Source organism: Helobdella robusta (genome assembly GCF_000326865.2).
Source record: "Helobdella robusta unplaced genomic scaffold HELROscaffold_21, whole genome shotgun sequence".
Lineage (NCBI taxonomy): Eukaryota > Metazoa > Annelida > Clitellata > Rhynchobdellida > Glossiphoniidae > Helobdella > Helobdella robusta.
Genome location: NW_008704124.1, coordinates 2,391,353 through 2,408,715, shown reverse-complemented (window position 1 = coordinate 2,408,715; position 17,363 = coordinate 2,391,353). Strand labels below are relative to the sequence as shown.

The following is a 17,363-nucleotide window of genomic DNA, read 5'->3' as shown; positions in this document are numbered from 1 at the left end:
GTTCAAAAGATTGATGTATTTTTATAAGCAATTAAGTAAAAGATCTTCAAGTTACGTTGTAGCCTATACTGTAAGGAATGTAACAGAGTGTGACGAAGTTCATGATGAAGAAATATTACTACTAAATAAAACATAGAATTTCTATTTCGATAAAATTCCCCTATCGTCGTGAGCCTAACAAGAGCTTTGGGTTAATATGAAACGGATTACACAGTTGTTAGAGATAGATAACCAACATTAAAATAATTTGGAATGTAGGTAAATTTCACTGGGTTAAAATAATAAGTTTGGAACGTAATTAATGATAATGTTTTGCCATCTACCTACTATGAAAATCAAATAATTCATATTTTGAGATTAAGAAAAATTTTGAAAAACGAAAGTTGTTTCCTAACACGTTTCAGCTGCCTTAGAAAAAGTCAACTAGATGTAAGAGTTATTAAAACATCAACCGTGAAGGTACTGAACATTGTTTAACAAGAGCGATGTGGGAAGAGGAACGTAGAACATTTTTATAAACTTAATTATTACAAGACCAACAACAAAATCGTTTATCAAAGAACATAAAGAGTTCAATAAACTAGATGTTAATGATACCAGAATTTCATATAATTAGGTTTCTTAGTCTGTCACATCCTGATTTTTAAAGAATAATAATAAAAAAAGAATTCACCTGCAATTGATTTTTTGTGAGTCTGTAATTTGGATTGCCATGCAACTTCATCTCTGTATTTTTTATAGTTAGATGTTTCCACACCTGTTTTTTATGATGCTCTCTAATCATGAAAAATCTTCCAATATTCAATCCAACGAATCTATAATAATCAACAAAAAACAATGAAAAACACTATAGAAAAAATTACAAATTATGAGAAAATTCCGAAAATTTTCGAGATGATTAATGAAACGACTTTAAATGAAACAAAACAAACATCATTAAAAAGTTTGAAAACATAATTTTATTTAAAAAAAATTGATTTTGAATGACTCAAATTTAAATAAAAGCTGGGAAACTGCATCCACAATAGCAAGATGTACAATTTTCGGAAGGTTCTTATTCTCTGTTCACTTTATAATGCGGTTGTGATAAACGCAGAGTCGCCTATATATCGTTTCTCACTTAGTTACAATGCAACCAAAATGCAGCACACACCCACAAGCGCCACGTAAACAACTCTTACATCTTATACAAGTCTTGTTGAATGTTGATTTTTTTGAATTGTATTCATATTGCCATTTGTCAAAGTTTGCTGGTTTTTACACATGTTTAAATACTTTATTTCACATTCTCGGACTGATTGATTGCTACTTATGGTACACACATTACTTAAGAGCTGCATTCTTTTGTGTATCTTTTGATGTTGATTCATTACCAATTCACGTGAATAAACAAATAAATACATAAAGCGTAAGGTAGTCTTCAAGTTTCAATCGTTTGATCTCGTTTATCGCGTTACTAAAACGACACGAAACAGCGTTTTTATCATCTAAACTAATTCTCCAACTAGTTGAACAGTTTATCAAAATGTTCGGCCCATCAAGTAAAAGTACCTTCCACATTTTCCAACTTAACTAGAAAAATTTTTGGATGTTATTATATTACGCTGCCTAACTGTGAAAAAGTCCCCCTTGTCACGATTCAATAGTGATGACGACGAGAATGAACAATTTCTTCTGTCAAGACTGGATAGCAACAGCGATAACAACAAAAATAAGAATGACAACAACGGTGCTGTAAAAGACGACGATAGCAGTAAACGATACTGATTGTTCTCGATTCAGATAGATCATACAAATGATTTTTAGTGTTGTTAACAGTAAAGATAAACATTTTCAATTGTTCTCTGAACGGGTTAAGAGAAAAGCAACTGCTACGCATCGTGCTTGGGTGGTTACCTGGGAGGTAATTTTGGCCCCAAAACTTTGTGATCCCATCTTGAGATTTGATTTGTTTTGGGCACATGAAAAAATATCTGTGCATACATACATATATAGCATAACATAATAAAAATATTTATTAGCGCAAATGATAAAATCCATCAGCTCATATCAGAAAGTTCCATTCAATAAATATATTCATACAAATATATATATATATATATTTCTTTCTTTCTCGACATATCCTTTCAGGACATTGGCGACTTTGTAGAAGTTGAAATGTGGTGATATTCAACAATTAACACAAGGACTTCACTAATGTAATTCGTTGTTGATCGAGATTTTTTCTCCTGCACTCTTTTCAGAAATTGTTAGATTTTCGATGATGTGACCTAAAAACATAACTGCCCTCGTCGGATTGTTTGTAATAATTTCTTCTTTTCATAACCGGTCTGTTTTAATGCATCCTATCCTCATTGGTGGTACGAAAGATTGAACTAATTTTCATAATTTTTCTCAAAAACCACATCTCAGCAGCATTAATCCTCTTTTCCATTTCTTTAAAAATTGTCCATGAACCATGACTTAGAGCCGTAGAGGAGCAAAGGAATAATATAACACTCTAACAGTTTTAATTTTGTTGGTAATGTGATTTTACTGTTGGTGTGGATGTTTTTCATTTCAGAATATGCATCTTTCGCCATAACTATCCTTTGCTTGATACCCACATCACATTTGCAACGTGAAGTAATCACACTTCCGAAATAATTGAAGCTGTTGACTTATTTCACCTGTTTACCATTAATGATTATGGAGCAGATCGGAGCGGCTTTGCTTCTACTGATAACCGTGCACTCTGTTTTGTTGATGTTAATTTGCAAGCCTTTTCTTTCAATTTCAAAAACCAGTTTAGAAACAATTGTTTGCTGTTTTTTCATTGATTCCGCTATAAGAGCAGTGTCATCAGCATATCCTACATTGTTTATATTCACGCCTCCAATGGATATTTCAGGTAGGTCTACTATCTTTCTCACTAAAGAGATTGTACATGTCTGAAGAGAATACACAGAATTGCCTAACATCTTTCTTTATTTCGACAAAACTAGTCATCTTGTTACCAACTTTCATCGCTGCTCTTTGATTCCAATAGAGGTTTTTGGTAACTCTCTTGTCTTTTCCATCAATGTCCAAATTTTCTAATATTTTTATAAGCTCAATGTGTTTCACGCTATTAAAAGCTTTGGAGTAATCGACAAAACATATAAACAAATCTTTCTTCATTTCAATCGCTCGTTCACTGATCATTCGTAGCATATAGATAGCGTTTCTTGTGCCACAATCCTCGACCAAATCACATTGGACATTTGAAATTTCATCTCTGATTTTGCTTCGTACTCTTATCATTAGAGTTCTTAAGAGAAGTTTTGTAAGCTCTCAAGCTGATTGTTCGATGTAATTCACGTTATGTTTTTTAGGCAATGCAAAAAATATTGACTTGGATAGATCTTCAGAAATTTTGCCGCTGTTATATATTTCATTCAAAATTTCTGTCACTTTTTCAATACCGAATTCATCAAGGCATTTGATTTTTTCAACAACTATCTTATCTGGGCCTGGTGTTTTATTTAATTTCATTTTGGATAGAACGGCACGAACTTCAGATCTTTGGTCCCTCTACGTCTTTTTTAATAAGAGGCGTTTCATCACAGATATCATCGAAAACTCAATAGAAAAAATATAACGCAGGTTTTAATAACAAAGACTTAGTCTGGTTGTACAACATACAGCGCAGTAAAGGAGATGTCCGGCAAAACTCCCACGGAATTGGAAAGGTCACTAACAGGATAAGTGACGTGATCTACAGGATCCAAAACAATGACAAACAGCGGGCAAAGATGAAGGTTGTCCATTTGGATAGGTTTGCTTCCTATTCATCAGAGTAAAGAAATAACGCCTATGTTAGAGACTAACAGGCTAAAGTGGGGGCAATGTTATAACCGTTGGAATGGTGGAATTACGCTATATAATTAATTACTGTTATTTTGTTATATTTGTTAACTTCGCTATTTATCCTGGATTATAAACCATAGAATCTTTTCATACCATAGAGGATTGTAAAAATCTACTGCATAGGCTATTTAAGGGGCAGGAATAGCAAAATCAGCAGCGAGGTTTGAAGCTATGTTCGAAGCGAAGTCGAAATGTGATGTATGATTAGGGTTTCTATTACTGTTAGCATTCGAATAAACGTTCAACAAAGTTTGCGTTTGAAGCAGTTATGTCCATCAATCGGAAATCTTGAACCTACAGAATAACGATAACTTGAAGATCGTTGGAAGTTACAACACTGGTATTGGAAATAGATATTGTTTAAAGTTTATAACATTGGTGTTGTAGTAACTAGCGTTTAAAGGTTTCAACAATATACTTGAGCTTTGGGCCACATATACAACGTATCGATTCGAACTGAAGAATGTATAGGAATACCGAAAAAAGCTTTTTTGTTCTATCATGCTTTAAAATAAGTAAAAACTTTGGTGTTGAACTGTTGAACCCATGAAACATGACAATGATTTATGAAAATCGAACGGAGCATGCTGTGATAATAATAATATTTGATGATGTCCAAATATTAGCTAGTTGTTCTTATTCTGGTTTTGCTAAGTTGTTAGAAAACCTTGTTCTTTGCTTGTCAGATGTTAGTAAATGGATGTCATCTAATCGCTTGAAATTAAATAATAGTAAAACACAAATTTTGCCCATTGGCACATGGCGGCAGTTGTCTAGAATTGATATTAAGGGTTTATTTTTTGAAGGGATACATATTGATTTTTGTACAAGTGCTAGTAATCTGGGTATTATATTTGACACAAATATGTCTATGGAGCCACATATTAAGCGTCTTGCTAGAGACTGTTCAAATCAACTAAGGTTGTTGAAATCAGTTAAACATTCACTTGATGTTCATACACTAAGTTGTCTGGTCCATGCTTTTATACATTCTAAAGTGGATTATTGCAATGGCCTATTCTATGGACTGTCACAAAGAGTTATTCAGATGATCATGTCAGCCACTTTTTGAGAAAATTACACCGGCTGTCTGTTAAAAAACGTATCACTTTTAAAATTGCAATGCTTATGTTAAAATGCTTGAATGGTATTGCAACTGGCTATCTAATTGATAGATGCACTGCATGTCTTGTTCCATGGTCTAATGATCGTGACTTACTTTTTGTGGCTCCAACAAATCTTGTTACATGTTCAAAAAATTTTTCAGTTGTTGGGCCATCTGTATGAAATAGCCTGCCTTTGGAACTGCGTACTTCGGGGCATTCAATTTTATCCTTCAGGAGGGAACTAAAAACGTTTCTGTTTGCGCAATGAGTGCTTTGATTGTTGTTTCCTTGTGATCTGTTTCAGCGCCTTTGAGATTTGATGAAAGGTCGCTATGTAAATCTACCTAATAATATATATATATATATATAAATATATATATATGTATATATATATATAATATATATATTTATTTATTTATATATAATAGTAGCAAAATAATAATAGTTGTGTCTTATATGTATGTGGGTGTATCTGTACCCTAATCCTGATTCTATGTATATATATATATATATATATAGAGAGAGAGAGAGAGAGAGAGAGAGAGGAGAGAGAGAGAGAGACAGAAAGGAAAGCATTCAAAAAAAAAAAAATAAAGAAAAAAAATTTTTTTTTGTTGCTATGTGTTGTGTCATGCCATGTGTCATGTTTAAAATTTTTGGAATCATAATTTTAGTTTAGAGTCATAAATTGTCGATTTTCGAAAATTATTTTCCTTCATATTGTCCATTACGTCTTTTATTCCTTAAGTTTTTAATATTTAATTATCCAAAAATATTAACCTTTCCTATGTCAAAGTTAGGGGAAACATTTTTAATTACAAAAAATGGAAAATGAAAAACCTTCAAAACGGGTATCTACGATTGAAATTGCCAAAAAAAAACAGAAGAACATAGAACAATCGTTAACGGGAGGGGTACAACTTCCATTTTCAGAATTTATTAAATCTTTCCCACTAGCGTTTTCCAGGAACCAAAAATGATTACTCCAACACTAATTAACCCAAACTTTTAAAATGTTTCTCCTTTTTTAAAGGTCACAAAATATTTCCAACGAAAATTTTTTGTACGACTTATCCAAAAAACTTGGTACTTATAAAACAAAAAACTTGGTACTTATAAAACAAAAAACTTGGCACCCATATTTGTCATCTTCAGATCTTTAGCTAACATAGATAAATCGAACTTCGACACAATCTCGTTATAGGTAGACAGGTAGATTGTTTACAAAGAAAGTTAATAAAATGTTTAAATTTGACACTTAATATTTATTATACATATATATATAATATATATATATATATATATATCATATAAATAGAGAGTAAGATATATATATATTTGTGTGTGTGTGTGTGTGTGTGCACAACCAACATGTTTAAAAATTTTGCTCATTTGAACGCATGCATTGACGTTAGAACAGAAACAATCTTTGACACACATTTGTCTTTCAAGTAAATAGGTGCAGTATTACGTTCACACTTTTAAACGAAAGTTGCTATTTTAAATATTAATCGTTTCCGAAACTTTAGCAAATGCAAGTCGTTTAAAATGGTGGTTACGTGATCAAATTTTTTACTCCCTGCCACAATCATGGCGGCTTGATTTTGAATTGACTGCAATTTGCAAACCTATTCTTTTGCATTAATCAATCCTAAAATGGATAAAAACAGAAACAGACGTCAGTTTGAAAGACAATAGTATAAACAACTAAAACTTATTTTTGATAGTACCTAATGATGCACACCAGCTTCGCAATTAATGCTTTTATATCATATAAATCTTTATCAAACTGGTCACATCAACTCCTGCATCTTCTCGTAGCTAAGGGTAAACATTTCACAAAAATATTTATTCAAAATAAACCGGATAAAAAAACCACTGCTTATTTTCTGCTTTCCTTATAAAATATCTTAAATTAGGTTGGTCCTAGAAGCACATCGTCATCCCGTGACAAGCAATGGATCACAGCTGCTCAAGTTTTAGTGACTCAACTTTCTTAATTCAATCATAAAATGTTTTTTGCAACCTGTTTGTAGATCACTTCCGCTTAGTAAGCCGCATTTTTATGCAGAACTGCATTAGCGCGAAGTTCCACATGCGTTCCTATGCTAATGTTGGATCAAATTCTAGATATTTTATCATTAACCAATTAGCACGTTAGGCGGGTTGTACTCAATCCAAATCGATCAACCGCAATGCAGAATATACCAACTCAATCACTGAAAAATTAATTTAGAATTATCAAATCAAATGTTAAACTAGCGCATAATTACATACCGAAAACGAGCCACGGTTTATTTTCGAGCCTAATTTTGTTGTAAATATCTTCATTCGCACGTTTGTTGGTGAATCGATCCTATCAACTTAACTGAGCTACAAATATAAACTCTGAGAATTATAAACAAACATACAAAAATAATTTTAAAAATTGAAACATTTTCAATATAAAAAAATTGTTCAATTATCTTCAAAAAATAATAGCAAAATTAGCGTAAAATATAACAGCAGTTCACATTGAAGAAACATGATTACAAGAGAAATTCATAATCTAGGGTAGAAAAAGTTGAACAAAAATAAAATGCGCAAATCATCAGGTGACATATCAAAATTAAAAAGGATCTAACATGATATTGAATTGGATATAAAAAAAATTTTAAATGATATTTAATTGGTTATAAAAAAAAATTGTTACACCATTATGATATAAATTACGTTAGAGAAAATATTTCGGAGTGTTCATGTGATACTTGTGCACTTCCAGCCAATTATGTCCAACGCTATGAGAACCAAATCTACGATTAGGACAAAAAAAAACAAAAATATAATCCTTATAGATACACATTAAAAATAATTAAAAATTGAATCTAACTTTGAACTGAATCTAACACTTTGGTCAACTTTATTCGGATTAGTTGTTATGATATTATCATCGTGCCAATCAGCGCCATGCGTCGGAATGGAGAAGCGAGCCATTTGTATCTCCGTGTCACTCAATCCTCCGTGAGACAATCTCGCATAACCCAGTCTGCACGAAATTTGAAATTTTAGTGCCATTAACAAATGCGTAAAACTATTTTCTTGTAAGATCATTAATGTAAGACTTTTTTAAATCTTGTGTAGTATTTTTGAAATGGAAAAAAAAAATTTCAAATTCTTAAATCTGGAATGAAAAATATCTGACCCCGACTTGTTAAAAATCTTTGACCCCAACACTGTGTTCAACTTAAAAATATCAAGAAATCATTCAAATTATTTTTAAAGCGCCGTTTGCGCGATGTTCAACAGCGTTCTTCAATGAATTTTGCAAACAGGTAAATTATGAGATCCGCTCTGAACTTCGTAATGATGTAGTTAGAAAAAAGAATCAGAAAAAGCAAAACGTAGATTTAACACAGCACAAGTGTTTAACTAGAATAACAGACAGTGAGAGCGAGAAGACGATGAATACTTATAAAACAAGTTGGATTGAGATATATACATTGTGCAAATTTAAGAACTATTCCCTGATTTATACGTAGAAAGTGCAAGAAAAAAGACACGGAGATATAAGAAGATAGAAACACGAGCAACTAAACGAGTAGCAGAATTAAAGGCTTTAGTTGAAGGATATAGAGTAGAATCAAGAGTAAAATCGAAGAGTAAGTTACAGCGATCAATTCTCGATAAACATGGTGAACAAGTAAAACACAAGTTTTGTCATTTTACCTATTAATAATAAAATTATTTTGCAATAATTTTAGCTAAAAAAATTTTCAAACAGAAATGTGGAAGGAAAAACATAAGTGACAATACATTGAATTAAAATGCCCTGAGATGATGTATCAAGATTATTTTTTGCAGCTCATTATAATTTGAATGCTTTAATGTGGTGCAAACCTTCTGAGACCTCTGTACATTATATATTCACACCATCTGTCAACATCTGTTGAATCTATGTCCTCAACGTTGCCTCTTGCTACAAATTCTTCATAATCTCGACCAAATGGAGCTGATGTGACATATCCAAGAAAAACAACTGGATTTGTACTGAAACGTAAATTTATAACAAAGCATACAAAAATTGCCATATTCATATCTCCTTTCGTGAATTTTTATAAATCTTCAACAATTAAGTAATTTATTTTTACTATTTTCCTTACATAAAAAACATTAGATTACAGCAAATCAAAATACAATAAAAATTAATTTAATCTGAATTCGTTTAAAATTGTTTAGTTTATTATTATTAATACAAACGCTGCTTTCAGTTCTTTAGCAAGAAATTGGGCTTGCAATTTCCTGTCTAAAACATCCCGATCATTTCCCATGTGGGTGACCACAAAGTCCACCAAACTGCCTGAAATATTCACAGTGGCGGTAATAGCCGGAGCCAACTCACCTAATTATATGGTATGTTTATAATTAGTACCACCATTAATTGGAATTATTTATTTTTTAATTCACAACCAATTTTTCTTTTCGAATAATTCTCAGTTATCATCAACAGAGCGTAGATTAATACGCGTGAAATAACGCATCATACACATTGCGTATGAGAGGCGGCATATCTTTGCATTTAAAAGCAGTTTCGGCAGCGCGAATCCAAAAACTCAGGAATGACTACGGCATTGACAAGAAGAAAGCTGAAACCCGTGCAGCCAAGTGCAACAAAAAACCTAAAACCATACATAATAAATAGTTTAATCACAAAAGAAATTCAAAATAATAATGCCAGCATATTATTCCACAACAATTTATCAAGACTAACTGACAATAACAAAATCTTTATTTATTGTTAATTAAGTTGTTCAGCATAAAAGTCGATTTTTATATAATTAAAAACGATGAAATAAAACATTTCACACCTTCGGGAGAAGGCAGAAGATGGTGAACCGATTTTAGAATAGGATACTTTGAGAGCAGCAAGTTTCTATAATCAAGTTTACATTACCAACATTTTATATAATATTTCCTAAAAATTTTGGGGTAAATAATTTAATAAAAACTACTGATGAATGTCCGTTTGCAACAACAACAATATTATTAACCCCCATGTATGATCTCTGGTGGACGGACCGAAATCTACATACATGTTCAGTCTTTCCCCCAACCACATGCCTAAATCATTATTTCCCAGGAATGGCTTAGAAGCATCACTTTCCAACAAAGTTATGACATCGGCACCCGTCTCCTCGAGCAGAGAGGCAGCCCGAACTAAGCTGGGCCAGCCTTGATTTTCATGGAGATGATAATTTAGCCACACAACACACAATAAAAATAAATTTTAAAATTTAAAATTTTAATTTATTACATGCAAATAAGGAAAGTAAAACCTTTATTATCGTACCCAAAATGAAACGTCCAGATGGCTGCCGTGAATGACGCGTTATGCTAGGAAAACGAGACGAACGGAATTTTTAATTTTGCTTACATAAAAAAATTATTATAGCAATATTTTGAACACAAAAAATGTTGAAAATTAGTTCCAATAATAATGTCCCGTATAAAATGGGCCTTTGGTGATAACTCCCTATATGCACTCACAATATTATTCAAATTCACAATTTTATACAATACAACATAAAGGAGATGGAAATGGAGCTAGAGAGACAAAGAAAAAAGAGAACAAAATAAATGAAACACGACAATTATAAAAAAATAACCTTCATAACATTGTCAGCTTTCTGATAGGGATATCTAACTGCAAATCCTGACAATCCAACGATGGAAAGGATTAGAAGCACTAGCAAGTTGTTGAAACATCCCATTGTATAAGTTGGACAGATTTTTTAACAGATACAAATTAGGACCATTGTAAAAAAAACTTGCAAATAAATACCAAACGTATATACATTAGAAATAAACAAATACGCACGAATATTAGCCTTATTGTTGATGATTTGATGGTGAGGCTTAGCAAGGTACTTCTTGATGGTGGTTGTGTCACGAGAAACTTTAAAAAGAATCATACATGTGCGTCAAAAAATTTATTAAAAATAAATAATGTGTAAAATACAAAAATGATAACTTTCAAAAAATGATACAATCCAACAGAAAGATAATATGCATATCATAGTTCCGGTTCTTTCTCTTGTATAAATTCCTCCTGGCACAAAATTGTATGCTACTGTCCAAACCGAAAATAACATTTCAAGTAACCAAACAAATACGGATAAAGAGATAACTCTGTGAGACTTTCCAGTCTGAATTGCATTTAAAATCATTGTGGGCCACAAAGACGAAATGAAACTAGTCAACAGCAGACCAGCTGGTTGTGGAAACAAAAATAGGAAAATGTTAGACAAACTGTTATATATCACAAAATAAAACACAATTTTTTTTCAATTATTAACATTACCCAAAATATTTAAAAACAATTTATTTGATATGTTTGTGAGTCCATTTGTAGCATTTTTGGCATAGTTTCTAATTTTCCTAAAAACACCTTTACAACAATCATTCCTGAAGATTTATTGTTACATATTTATTATGCCACCTAGCTTCCATATTCTGTGTAAGCTGCCCGATTCTCCTCTCCCTCCCCCAGTAGTTACCCCCTAGTACCCTTCTTTTTTGTCTTCACTGGTTTTCAGTCCCGTCAATCTATCATCAAGAATCTGCACGTTCAGTTGATCCCTTTTGCTCTTTATCTCTAGCATCAACTACGATATAATTCATCAATAATCTATAATGCTTGGTACAATCTTCCGTAAAAAACCCGTTACTTTCTTCCTCTACATGAGACAATTAATCCTTACTGGTCAAAACAAAACCAACGACAGACCTGCACAGCTGCCCCAGTTAATAAGTCATCACATTAATGACGTGTAATCATTGCGCTTAAACCTCACACCAACTTTAAGGTCAGTAATTTAACTTTCCATCATTCCTGTCTCTAAAAACCCTTTTCTCCAATGCAATGAGTCGTTTTAGTTCATATTATAACAAACAACGGTTTTGAAAACTTTTCTTTGATTCTATTGTTTCTACCTCTCTAAACTGCGTATACTCAGAACATCCTGAATAAAGTGAAGCAGGGAGTTTTAGAAGTTAATAAAGCCGAGCAAGGAATATGTTATTGGTGTTTAACACGTAAGAAAGACTGTATGTTTTAATGAGATATTCAAAAATAGTGAATTATAAAAACTACAGCTTATACGTTTGATTATTAAAAAGTTGGACAGTTTAACATGATGGGAAACGGTTTAACATAACAACAATAAGTAAAACCATCTAACCTAGATAGAGACTAGATAAATTGTTATATATATAGTTTAAATAAATGGTATAAATTATAACCAACAATTCTGAAAACATATTGTATTTGGTTAGATCCAAAGAAAGTTGGTCTTGTACTAAACAATTATTTAAACAATTGGCTAATGTAGATTTTATTACAAATAAAAAATTTGACCGAACAGTGAAATTTTTAACCCAAAAAAGCAAGCCACGTATTCAGGTAATAAAGCCCAAAAAATGATGAACATCCGACAAATAGCCACGTCCTACTGCAAACCACATTGGAGAATTTTGATATGTATGTCCCCAGGACAAGGAATGTTAAAACTAGAAAACTTAGAATGGAAGCATATAACACTCATTAATAAATTAAAACATTATTGCAAAACAAAATAAATTGATATCATAAGTTTTTATTGTTATAGTCATGAAGACAGAATAAGAAACCAATTTTTCTGCGCAGTATTATCGGGTCTGGGATGCATTCCGTGTTTTCTTCTTCCAGTACAGATCCAAAGTATTTAATAAGTATTTCTGCAGTTTCTATGTCATCTGTGACGATATCGCCTTGGTCGTTCTTTAGCGGTCCCGCCACCGTGTTCCTTTTTCGCTTGCTCTTCATGTAGCTCTGAAAGCTTTTGCTATCACTTTTTATGTTCTGACTAAGTTTAACTTTGTATTCTTTAATAGCCTTCTCGTTTGTTTTGTTTGCCACGTTTTTATTCCACATAATTTTTCTTAGCTTCGTTTATTAGACTTTCAGCGTTTTTCCCAGTAAAGTAAGGTCTCTTTTACGTTTATTTTGTAGTCTTTTCCAGACTTTGTTTTTAGCCCTTCTGGCTTTTTTTATTTTTTTATTTAGCCAAGAATACTTCTTGTTTTTCTTCTGTGGATAGGTATTCCTTTTTCCATAGCCTCTTTCATACATGTCAAAAACTGCATCAATTTTTCCTAAACACTAAGGCCTGCCAGTCCATCTTTTAAGTTTATATCTTTGATTTGTCTTCTGATTTTGTCATAGTCCGCTTTGCAATAGTTGTATCGTTTTTTTTGTGATACTGTTTTGGTTTCGTGTTCAACAACTGCTTCAAACCTTATTATCTGATGATTATAGCAATATCAGTTTAACATACAATAGAAGTTGAAGACAGTTTCCTCTATAAAAATTTCAACTAGGCTCCTATTTATCTCCAATTTAATAAATGAAATATACCCAAGATTTCAATTGTATGATTCTGATGTTAAGCTGTAGACAGACACATGCGCGAGTATGAGCATGTCTGAGTGTTTATAAATCACTGGATGTGCAATTGTCAGTGGGCATGTACATTTTACATGTGCATATAATAAGTGCTAATTAATAAATAGAAATACAAATGTATGTATATGAAAGTGGTGTGTAGGCTTTTTGAAATCAGTAAATTTATCTTCAACATTTAAAAAAACAATTCCATAAATCAGTTACTTCGAAAACTAATATTTATTTTTTATGTCCAACGAAAGACAAAGCTAACTGAACAGTCCGTAAACCAAATTACCAACCCCCAAGGGTAAGGCATAGGACCAGTGTTGGGGTATCCTTTGACGGTCCACCTTGTTATCACAGACACCTCCCCGCATATTAATTGTGTTGCATATAGCAAACTACCCAACCCAACACCAATTTTCCACCAACATTTTGATGTGGCAGCTAGATGTTTATTGTCATCATCCTTTTTTATATTAGGAAAGACAAGTAAATCTGAAAAATAATTTATTGACAAATAAAGAGAACATTTTTTTATTATCTTTATTTTTTTATATTTTCGTCAACAACATGTGCTTTGCAAAGGGGCCAAGCAATTAACAGCCGTGCTTTGAGTTAATCCTTTAACAAATAATGGCAACAAACGCAAATTCTTACGCCGTTTGTTCTTATAGGCTTTGAGTTGAATGTATGATGTGTACATTTTCATTTTGCATGCAAAATCAATCAAAGGCAGGGTGCTAACACGGAGAAGTAAATTTTTTAAAACAAATCAGCATATGTTAGAAATGAATTATAAAAAATATAAATAATAAAAAATCATTAGCTTATATAAACATTTTAATAACAAAAATGTATAGTAATTAATGATGAATACATCCAAAATAGTTAAATTGCAAGAAGTTTCATTAAACACAACCTACCTGGCTGAAAAGCAACGCAGACATCAGCTATAATACAAACAGTAAAAACAACAGTGTTTGATAAGCTATCCCACCAGGCAGGAACGAAAGATGCAAACCAAATGCGACTCACCACAAATGATATCATGCCCAACAATAAACTCCATTCATATCTTTTTCTAAAAATTGTTTATTAAATTAAATAAAACTGCGGAAGTTAGATATCATTATGCAAACCTTTGCACTTCATTGGAATTACTGAGCGGAATAGTAAAAGTGAGCATTTGGAAAAAACAACCAAAACATAGCAGAAATAATCTGTTCAAAGTTGTACTTGCTTGAAATGACAAAATTCCCAGGGTTGCACAAAATCTAAAAATAAAGCATATATAATGAAATGAAATTTCAATGTAAAAATAAAGTAATATCGTAAAGTGAAAATCCATAGTAAAAATTCGATTAATTTCTTTTTAAAATCTTGAAAACTTATGAAACCAAGTTGATTTATTTCGTTGCCTTCTGAAATTCTTTTCCACCATTGAAAATATTTACAGAATTCAACTTTCGCAATAGTTTCCCCAGTTAGGTGTCTCATAATTTACACTTTTCAGCTTCATGGACTATTGAAACAAATAAAAAAAAGAGCCAATCGGTTCTATAAACTTCCTACAAACTTCATTATTCTTCCTAATCCATTATTATCTGTACTAGTTGCATTTCTAAACATATAAAATAAGAGAAAAAGAATAAAAGTCAAAAATGAATTTAAATAAAAACTCCATGAGCAGGCAGATCGAAAGTAGTTAAAATTAACAAAAACAGTTATTATTGAAGAAGAAATTATGATTTACAGAATTATTCATGTGCCCAAGTCAAAATCACAACGTTAATTTGTGAAGCAAAGGTAAAATAAATTCATGCAAATGCTAAATGTTAATTAAGTGCTGCTGATCTGAAGTTGTATTAGTAGAAAGTTATTTATGAGGTAATAGAAGAAAAGATTTAAATTACGTTTGAAGATAGCGAAAATCTAGTCAGATGTAGAGAACGAAGACGAAACCAACGTAAATTAAGGAGTAAAATTATAACAACAAGATAAAAGATGAAATTATTATTTAAATGGCAAGCAGCCAAAAAACCATCGAAATGAATTCAGCTAAAATGACTGAAAAGCTTAATCAAAAGTTTTTACTTCTGCATTAAAGACAGGATGCTCTATACAACTGAAAGCAAGTGATTTAGCAATAATGAGAAACAACAAGAGTAAATACACAAATAATGGCTTTAGTTGTCATAAAAGACGATACAAGATAAGTAAACATAAACATAAATTAAAAACTTTTTATCACAAATTAAGTGTAAAGAATAGTTGAATATTTGAAAACAAAAATTTATGAAGTTGTCAAAGTGGAAGTAAAAGAAACTAAAAACCAGGGAAGGGTTTGATGATTAAAAAATATACATAGTGTGCAAATTCTACCAACAACTTTACAGTAGGAATTAGTGAAATAATTAATTACCACAACAGCAAAATGTAATTATAATTGTCTAAACTAACAAACTCTTGACCTCACTGGGACCAGCCAGTTTTTACTGCATTCGTATTTGCTAATCATTTGTTTTGCTTTTTAAAAATCTTTTCCATTTCGTTACCTCGAGTTAAAATTTTTGTTGTTACCCACCACTGTCCAGTGCTTACTTCACACAACTTCATTTCTTCCACTTCTTAAGATTTCTATTTTTGTTTCACATCACTCCCCCAGCTGAGCTGAAGTAGTTGTAGGATTGTTACAAACTCAATTTCATAAACAAAACATTAAATCCAGGTCATCTTTTTGAATGCTCGGTTTAAATGGTTAAGTGGTGCAACACCATTCAATTATATATTATTCGACCATTTATCACCATTTAATATAAAACCTTTCAATATATAACACCACTCAATATAACACCACGCATTTAAATGATAAAACCTAAACTTGATAACAAACAAATAATTAACGAAATTATCAAACTAAAAGCTAATTTGCTGACAATAATTGAGTTTATTATATAAATCCTAGTGATCTGACATCTGACATTATAATTTAAAAGTCAATTATCATATTTTGTTAACAAAATAATGTTAAAAATATTTTTCAAATAAACAAAAAACTAAATACCTTAAAAAAACAAAAATGTATTTTTTCTGCAGAAAGTTTTGCATGTATGGCAATGTCAACAGTATAGGACTGAACAAAACAGTAGCAAACGCTTCGTATCCTGATATTTCAAGTTCATTTAAAGGATAAAACCATATCATTGGAGCTAAGGCTTGAAACAATATCCAAAATTGGTAAGCTTGATATAAAAAAAATTTTTTTAAAATTTAATTTATCATCATCATTATTGTTAATTTATGATACCCAATGGCAGATCTAGGAGGGGGTCGGGAAGCCAGTGCCGGTCATCAACATTTTTTGAAAATTCCCACCCTCTCCGGTTGTCAACTAATTTTTTAAAATTTGAAATCTCCCTCCTCCCAGTTGTAAATATTTTTAAAAATCTTGCCCCCCACGTCAAAGTTGTCTAGATTCACCACTGATGACACCTACAATTTACATACTAACAAAGCCAAACTAGCAACCAAGCATGTCTCATATTTGCCTATTTAATGGTCAGATGCTTTCTGACATCATTGAGATACGAGTGATTGAATTTAAAAAATCCCTACAGCTGTTCAATCATATCACCTCATCGAAACAAAAATTAAAATACTTCAGAAGTTGATATAAAGTCTCATGAAAACATATGATGAGGTAGGAAAAAAATTGTACAAAAAAAAACAGTTTAAAGTTGTCTATAAATTGCAACAATGAAAATGGAGGAAGCTAAACAGTGGTTCGCATATCTTGCCATGTTCACACATTGTTTCACAGATGGTTGCCAGCATCAGAAACATACAAATGGTATATACATGCAGTGCATATAGTCATAATAAACTAACAAAATTTTCTAGATCCT

At 31.7% G+C, this 17,363-nt stretch overlaps 1 protein-coding gene across 1 annotated transcript; it reads right to left on the bottom strand.

Annotated features, from left to right (window-relative positions):
* Positions 1 to 7,470: 7,470 nt before the first annotated feature.
* HELRODRAFT_111285 (hypothetical protein) lies at positions 7,471 to 16,710 on the bottom strand. The gene is made up of 16 exons (XM_009018431.1): positions 16,523 to 16,710; positions 14,598 to 14,732; positions 14,382 to 14,539; positions 13,755 to 13,953; positions 12,408 to 12,547; positions 11,002 to 11,241; positions 10,849 to 10,926; positions 10,637 to 10,716; positions 10,307 to 10,364; positions 10,022 to 10,202; positions 9,839 to 9,903; positions 9,231 to 9,372; positions 8,871 to 9,020; positions 7,864 to 8,019; positions 7,703 to 7,786; positions 7,471 to 7,677 (listed from the first exon to the last, which is right to left on the bottom strand). Exons 1-15 carry the CDS (start codon positions 16,660 to 16,662, stop codon positions 7,708 to 7,710), a joined length of 2,001 nt encoding a protein of 666 aa, XP_009016679.1. The 5' UTR covers positions 16,663 to 16,710; the 3' UTR covers positions 7,471 to 7,677; positions 7,703 to 7,707.
* Between the last annotated feature and the right edge of the window lie 653 nt (positions 16,711 to 17,363).